Raw genomic sequence first — 9230 nt, 5'->3', positions numbered from 1 at the left:
GTGTTCCTCCGCGATATCAGCAAAAAGCTAAGGCAATAATTGATCATATTAACACTGCGGATATAGACAAGCGTTTTAAATGGGATAAATCTGGTCACATAAGTGTGAACAACAATAAAATACCCAATACAAATATTGTTGATTTATTAAATGATGCTTTACGTTATCGTAAAAGTCATAATGCTGTTGGTCAAGAAGAATTTGCAAAGTTTCTCCTTGATATAAATACTCCACGTAATTTTGTAGGTAATGACAATTTCTGGAAGTCCCCTATCATTTCAGAAGATGAAGATGATGAAGAGACAATATTGTTTTCAACACCATTAGCCGACCGCCCAAATCACAGAGTTAGTAAAAGACTTGAGCCGCAATTTCCGGATGGTGAGCAACCAACTACTAGTGGTGAACCTGAAGTATCATGGCAAAGACTAAGCCCCGAAAAGAAAAAGTCAAAAAAGACCTCATAAATACTAATGAGAAAAATATAAAAAATAATACACCCATTGCAAATATTTATTATGATTTATCAAATCCTGTTGCTTATACTGGTGCACGTAATATTGTAGCAAAATATCCAGATTTAAGCGATAAAATAAAAGAGTATTTAAATTCACAAGACGCGTATACATTACACAAACCTGTCAAACGTAAATTTCCGCGTTTACATTATAATGTATCAGGCATCGATTCTGTTTGGGAAGCTGATTTAGCAGATTTAGAAAGTATAAAATCAGAAAATGATGGTATAACTTTTTTACTTGTTGTTATTGATGTATTTAGTAAATTTTTATGGATTGAACCATTAAAAAATAAAACCGGTCCTGAAGTATGTTCAGGATTTGAACGTATATTTAAAAAGAGCAATGGCCGTATGCCTGTTTTTTTACAGACCGATTCTGGAAGTGAGTTTAAAAACAAAATTATCCAAAAGATGTTAAGCGATGCTAATATTTATTTTCGAGTGGCAAGAAATCCTGACATAAAAGCATCAATTGTAGAACGCGTAATACGTACAATAAAAGAACGTATTTGGCGTTATTTTACACATAAAAGAACACATAAATATATAGATATATTACAACAAATTGTCGATGGGTACAATAATTCTATTCATACATCGATTAAAATGACACCAGCTGCAGTGACGATAAATAATTTAGAAATCGTTAGAAAAAATATAGAAAGTCGTTATGATGATGAAAAAATAGTTGATCGATTTAAATATAAAGTAAATGACCGTGTGCGCATCAGTACAGCGAAAGGTGAATTCCAGAAAGGATATACCCCTTCATGGTCTCAGGAAATATTTAAAATAACGAAAGCTACATCACGTCAAGGCAAACCGATTTATGAGTTAGCCGATTTAGCTGGTGAAGTTATTGATGGTATGTTTTATGAGGTTGAATTGTCTCCAGTCAACAAAAACATTGAAGAAAGTGTATTTAAAATCGAAAAAATTCTAAAAACACGTGGTAAAGGCAAGCGAAAAGAATATTTTGTACACTGGCTGGATTGGCCATCGAAATTTGATAGCTGGATTCCTGCAAGTAATCTACAATGAATAATGACAGAAATTTTTACCTCACACTTGTTAGTAACAAAAGTACTGAATTTTATCCTAATAATAATGCATCAGAATTTAGTATACAACTACCACGTGAAATCAATTTGGAGGGCGAGTGGGTTGTTGGTCTCTGTGATATAAATATACCTATCGGTTTTTTACATGTCTACCCTCAAGAAGGTTGTATAGGTGTTGATGTAACACAGTCTGGGGGTATTACGATATTTTTACCTCATGGCGTTTATCAAAATACTGAGGCAATAATTAATGCCTTGAATGGAGATAAAATACTGAATCAACATTTTGAATTCAAATTTAATTCCCAAACACGCTTTACCAGTATAAAAAAAATTTGTGGTGAAACCTGTGCTTCACATTCAATAACACTAACAAAAAAATTGTCAGATATTCTAGGCTTTAATTACATAGAGTGTGGATTATTATTTTCCAAAAAAATTGTTATACGTCTTAGTGAAAAACCAGCCAGTTTGTTGAGAGCATTGCCAAACTTATTGTATGTTTATTGTGATATTTGTTCACCATATATTATAAGTGATAAAAATAAACAAATTTTAAGAATTGTACCTTTTGATAGTAATGAATATAAGTATGGTGGGAATTATAATGTGAATTTCCAGCCTTATTATTTACCAGTAATTCAACAGACTTTTCAAACAATATCATGTATTATAAAAGATTCTAATGACCACATAGTCTTATTTGGGGATGACCCTTTGACCATGACGGTTCATTTTCAAAAAATTGATTAATTATGTCAATGTATTTAAAGTATTATGACAATCAAGTCGGTGGTGGTGTAACAACTCATCAACGTCAATACATTACTTATAATCAGCGAGGAAACGGTGTTGGAGGTTTTCTCAAGGGATTGTATAGAACAGTATATCCTATATTACAAAGAGTAGCTAAACCTGTTGGTGAAGAGTTGTGGCAGGCTGGAGTTAGTGTATTGGATGATGTACTAACCCATAAATCTGATTTTAAAAAATCATTAGAGACACGATTAAAAGAATCTGGTCACCGACTCAAACGTAAAGCAGTAGATAATTTAGAAACATTGTGGAATAACCGTGGGGGTGGTAGCAGTAGTCATAAGAAAAAGCGGCGTCGAAAAAATATTCAAAAAGGCTCTGGTATTAATAAACAAAAGGGTGTGATGAAGAAAAAACGTAATCAGAAAGGTAGTGGTCGTCCACGCGTCAAGAAGCAAAAATCTCGTTCTAGAGTCCAGAAAGGTGGTGGTAAAAAAAAGAGGAAAAATATAAAGAAAAATAATAAAAGAAAAAGATCAATAAAAAAGAAAAATAAACGTAACGTGTACGATATTTTTTCTTAAATAACCATGTCTTTTTTACATAATAATTCGTGTGAGTGTACAAAGTCGGAGCTTGACTTATTTACAATACCTCCAACACAAACAACGATCGAAGATTCTACATGGGCTTATTACAATCCTATTAGTTCAATGAGTGATGATTCGCAAATCGAATTTCATGTACCTGGAACAAGTGAGGAATATATAGACTTACCACATACACTGTTAAAAATTCGTGCTAAGATTGTGGATAAAAATGGGGCAGTAGCACCGGCAACTGACGCTGTAGGGCCAGTTAATTTAACACTCCACAGTCTCTTTCAAAAAGTTGATGTATTATTCAATCAAAAATTAGTATCAGCTTCAAATAGCACATATCCTTACAGAGCATACATTGAAACAATTCTTAATTATGGATATGATGCAATAGTCATCTTCAACTAGCGTTATGGTATCCTGACACTCCTGGACGTATGAATACAAATAGTGTTGTTGCTGCAGATGCAAAAAATGAAGGCTTAGTTGCCAGATGTGTTCATACAAATGCCGGAAAACAATTTGAGATGATTGGGCATTTACATGTTGATGTATTTAACCAGGAAAAATTTTTATTGAACGGGATTGAAATGAAAATTAATCTCACACGGTCAAAACAAGAATTTTGTTTAATGGATACCTCAAACGACAAGGATTATAAAATACAAATATTAGAAGCGTCATTGATTGTACGCCGAGTCAAGCTAAATCCTCATATTATGATTGCTCATGCAAAAGCCTTAGCGAAAACGACAGCTAAATATCCCCTTACTAGAGTGGAGGTCAAGAGTTTTTTACTCACCGCAGGAATCCTTGGAAATTGTCTCGACAATATTATTATTGGTACTTTACCTAAGCGAGTTGTTATTGGATTTGTTGATAACCGGGGCTTCAATGGTAATAGGCTCTATAATCCATTCTACTTCCAACACTTTAATATAAATTTTCTATGTCTCTACGTCGATGGTAAACAAATACCTGGACAACCGTTGCAGCCTACATTTTCCAATAATATATTTGATGCCACACACTTTTTTCTGGTACTGGTATTCATTTTGGAGACCATGGCATGCAAATAGATAGAGATAGAAAATGTTATACGTTATTTGCTTTTGACTTAACACCAGATCTTTCCGCACATAGTGCTGGTCATTGGAACTTAATTAAGAGTGGTAGCCTGCGTATTGAAGTACGCTTCAGTGAAGTTTTGGCGCAAGTCGTTAATTGTCTTGTTTATGCCGAATATGATAATATTATCGAATCAGACTCCAGCCGTCAAGTTATAATGGATTATAGTAATTAAATATAAAGAAGAGTGAAAATAAAAATATATATTAGTCTAAGCAGCGCAGGATAGCGTGATTCATCTCATGGATACTCAGCAGCTAGCTAGAGCTTTACCGTATATCTCTGTTGGTGGAATTTATCCTGTAGACAAACTTCCTTTTGTCTGGCCAAAGCCGTGTGCAATAATTGCAAATACAGACAATCATAACCAGCCAGGATCTCATTGGGTCGCATTATTTATCGATCATTTTGGCTATGGAATATACTTCGATAGTTTTGGACAAAGACTTACCGATCCTCGCTTCAGCTATGTCCTTAGAAGAAACACTGTCTGTTACGAGTATAATAATAAAAAGCTTCAAGATTTTTCGTCTAATGTGTGTGGTTGCTATTGCATTGTTGCTCTACATTGGTTTTCCAATGGCGGAAATCTTTCGAGTTTCCAACGGCTGTTTGGAGACGATACTAAACTCAACGACAGTACTATAATGACAATGTATAAAAAACTGATTCAAAAAAAAAATAAGCGTTTCCATTTTCTCCGAGGTAGTGGTGCAACTGTACAACATTCTTATTGTAAATTTCGTTGAATAAAGAAATAAATAAAGTAAAATAAATAAAATTGTTTTTTGTTTGAATCATTCCCTCTCCTTAATTTTTAAAAAATATATATAAAGAGAATTCTAAAATAGATGTTTAGTTTTAAAAAATGGCTTCATCAACAAGCATGGTGATGGCAGAACACATCGAAAAACGCACTTGCTTTGAACGTGGTGACAGATTGATGTATCGTGTAGAATCCAATCGCCGTGAAAGTTTTGAAACATGGCCGTTAGCTCATCTTTTAGATATTTTTGAATTAGCTTCTGCTGGATTCTATTATACCGGAGTTGGTAACTTTGTATGTTGTTTTGAATGTGGAGTTAAAATTAACGATTGGACTTTGGGTGATAATCCTTGGCTTGAACATCATCGAAACAAACCAAGCTGTAGATTTGTACGCCGAATACCATGTGGAAATGTCCCTGTGGGCATCCACCCTGACACCGTGGCTGTACCTACTTACTACCCTTATCGGAAAAATATTTCTCCTGTAATTTCACCGTCATTCCGTTATTCATATTATTCAGCTGCGGTATCAAGACTTGAACATCGAGAATTTTTAAGTCTTTTTGATTATGCACCACCACCGTACCCTGATCCACAGCCTGAGATTGATGTTAAAACTGCCAAGGTTCGACAATACTTGACTTATGACGTACGCCTGAAATCATATGGATATTGGCCTAGGCACATGAGCCAGACAAAAGAAAAGCTAGCTGAGGCCGGATTTTTCTACACTGGTATTGGTGACTACGTTCAGTGTTATCACTGTGATAATGGTATAAAAGATTGGCTCCCAAATGAAGATCCATGGGAAGAACATGCACGTTATTTTAAAGAATGTTATTTTGTACGTGTTATCAAAGGACAAGAATTTATTGATCATTTTAAAATACCTCAAACCGATGATCAACCATCAGACGATGAGAAAGAAGCAGAAAGTTTGACAATCGAATCGAACTCAATAGTCATTCCGAGAAATATACCTACGGATTACCACAGTATAGATGAAGATATTGAATTCAAATGTAAAATTTGTTTCGAAAAAAATTTAGGTATATTATTTTTACCATGTAGACATTTTGTTTCTTGTGGGAATTGTTCAACTGATACAAAAAAATGTGTTATATGTAGAGCAGATATTGAAACAGTTGTACGACCAATTATTTCATAAAAATAAAAATAATTTTTTAAACAAATATAACCTGTTTTATAAATTATATTACCTATTCATATACCCATGTTGTAAATTAATCGACTTAGTCAATCACAAGCCGTGATTCAGTCAATACCATGGCGTTTACAGCATTTTTGATTTTTTCTGTAGTTGTGAAGATAATTGAATCGAGAATACAAACACCGGGTTTGTATTATGATCATATCGAAAACGTGCGTCTAACGAGTAATAGTCTACAACTTACTACGTATATGGATGTTGACGATCTTCTCAATTTTTTACCGAATATTTTACCTTTGCGTTACTTTTGGTAATTATACTAAAGAAGACCCAGGATTGGCTGGTCTACATAAAATATGTCAAAAGTATGAAGCAGATAAAATTGTAGAAAATAATTGTGACTTTGTATCACGACGCCTTCTTTTTTTGGAACAACAACGAAAAAAAATCGCAATGTATACAGAACAAATTAATTCATTATTTCATAAAGACGTTATAAAAACAAAACGTAATGAACCGATCTACCCTATCGTGGGTGCAATATCAAGCTCTTTATTTGGGATTCTGAATAAAGACGATGCCAAGATGATTAACGAAGAAATCAATAAATTAAAACGTGATAATAAAAAAACAATTTCTGTTTTAAATAATACAACCCATCTATTACAAACAGAGCTACATACAGTGCAGACTCGATTAAAAAACAATGACGGACTTATCAATTATTTTCGTGCACAAATGGAAGAATTTAGTGTTGGATGGAAAAGCAAGGATACACTTTTATGGAAAGTTCACTTTGAAACTATGGTAAACCTCGGTCGTACCTGGCTTCAGAATATAGAGCTGAGTTATGATGAATATATTAATTCCTTAGAACTCGTAATTCAAATCGACTATTTTGCTAGACTCGGATTAATCCACCCTCGAATAATGTCTAGTAAGAAAATTGAAGATTCTTTGCGTCTTTTACAAAATAATAATAATCAGTATGTACTACCATTATCAATAAATGAAGCGGGTATTGATGGTCTGCGGAAAATTGCAAAAATATCTATTACCTACCATGAGAGACGAATTTTACTGAGTATTATGATACCTCTACTATCACCAAAAATTTATTCAATATATGAAATCCATCCAGCACCGATAAAACAACATACTTTCCAATCACATATTGCGGCATACATTAAACCTAAAAGTTCTTTGATTCTTATAGCCCAAGATAAAAGTGAATACAGTACCAACGTTAATATCCAGGCATGTCAATTTTCACCAGTCGTACCAACATCCTTTTGTACTCACTCTTTTTCTTTACAAGATACAAGAAATATAAATTCATGTGAAATTAATTTATTAATGACAAACAAACAAGATAATATGTTAGATTGTGATATTCAATTTTATGAAAATCCTCAACCAAATTTTATTCAATTATATAATAAAAAATGGTTATATAGCATGGTTGAAAATACTGAGTTACGAGTTATTTGTGGTGATGACGTGAAAACCCGCAAACTAAATTATACAGGTATAATAACTGTCAATAGTGGATGTAGAGCCCGTATCGACTCTGTGACATTAGTCGGGGTTCCTGGCATATCCCAAAATAATGATAAAGTCCTCCATCCCTATATTGGTGGATATGATTTTTTAAATTTAGTTGAAGGTATAAATGAAACTAATAAAACAGCGATTGAAAAAATGATTGTCAACTCAAGTCCTCTAAGTCTCAAAGAAATTGTAAAGACATTAAATGCTGTGAAATTTACTGTGACTGAAAAAGAAAAAATTCACGATACTCACCTAAAAATTTTACTGGGTCAAATATTATTAGGACTTGTTCTTTTGTACCATATTTTAAAAAAACCAACATTGAATTGTTTTTACACAATAAGAAAAAAAATTAAAAAATTCAACGACATAAAAGTTGAAAATGATGTTGGATCCTCAGACAGACCAACCAACACCGACATCTACTAAAATCTGTAAGCTCTCCCACTCTTATTTTTAAAAAAGTATAAAAGCTTTCGAAAAAAAGTTTTCATCACACTATTAAGAAAAGTACCCTCAATCTGCATCGTTTTCAGTTCATAAAGATGGCGGTTCTGGTATAGTAGGGATCAAAGTGTGCGTCGATTGAAGAAATACACACATTTTTAAACTGAAACAATGTGTGAATTTCCAAAATAATGTGTGGCCAAAATATCGATAATACAGGGCCCCAAAAGTATGACATTTTCAATAATTACTAATAATATTATGAATAGTATAAACTAGTGCTATTCACGTAAGTCTGTGTGTTTATGTTATTTCTTGCCTTGATGCTATGTTGTGTTGTTTAGGAATGTCTTATATATAAAATATTTAATACTTAATAAAAAAAAAAAAAAAGCGTTGATATTTAATATGAGTGTACAATAAATTTAAAATTATACCCAATCCAGTAATCAGAGAGAGAAGTGATCAAGATGACAATCAAACATTCAATGAAATGATATACCAGATGACATCTGTCAACAAGCTTATTTCAGCAAAAATTTGTTACCAGAGAAATCAAAAGAATTATATATTCAAAAATATAATGAGTTTATTGCATGGATGAAGTCAAGAAAAATAAATTCAAATATGAAGATGTATTGATGGTATATTTCAATCATTTAGTTGTGGACACAAATATTAAATCATCAACAGCATGGACTCGTTGGTCAATGATAAAAAGTACACTACAACAATACCATAATGTTGACATAAGAAATTAAATAAACTTAAAGCATTTGTTAAAAGATATCAAAAGGATATAAACCAAAAATCTGAGATTTTGATGGCTGAAAATATGAATAATTTTTGTGAAAAGCAGATGACGTCAACATTTAGCAGACAAAGTAAGTCAATATTAAAATTAATAAATATATTATTTATTATATAAATTAAATTTTTACCATCAAATGAATTAGAATTGTACAAAATAATTGAAGCTTAATAATATATTTTATTGTTGTAGATCATTTTAATTGTTGGTGTTTTGGTGGATGTCGAAGACTATAATTCATGATGGTTTTGCAAATACAAGATAATGGAAGTGGAGTACTTATCAACATTGCCAAAACTAAAAACTATAAAGAAAGAGCATTTCTAATTACTGGTGACATGTACAATTTGTTTAAAAAATACTATTCTCTTCGTCCAGATGATGCACCAACAAACAATTTTTTTTTAAATTATCAAAA

At 32.5% G+C, this 9230-nt stretch overlaps 1 protein-coding gene across 1 annotated transcript; it reads left to right on the top strand.

Moving 5' to 3' along the window:
* Positions 1 to 4932: 4932 nt before the first annotated feature.
* On the top strand, positions 4933 to 6000 carry LOC122860107 (death-associated inhibitor of apoptosis 1-like). Its single transcript, XM_044163764.1, has 2 exons — positions 4933 to 5767; positions 5882 to 6000. The coding sequence occupies exons 1-2, from the start codon at positions 4933 to 4935 to the stop codon at positions 5998 to 6000; spliced, it is 954 nt and encodes a 317-aa protein (XP_044019699.1).
* Positions 6001 to 9230: the final 3230 nt, after the last annotated feature.

This window comes from Aphidius gifuensis, linkage group LG1 (genome assembly GCF_014905175.1).
Source record: "Aphidius gifuensis isolate YNYX2018 linkage group LG1, ASM1490517v1, whole genome shotgun sequence".
In the NCBI taxonomy this organism is placed as follows: Eukaryota; Metazoa; Arthropoda; class Insecta; order Hymenoptera; family Braconidae; genus Aphidius; species Aphidius gifuensis.
This window is presented reverse-complemented; position numbering and strand designations above follow the sequence as displayed.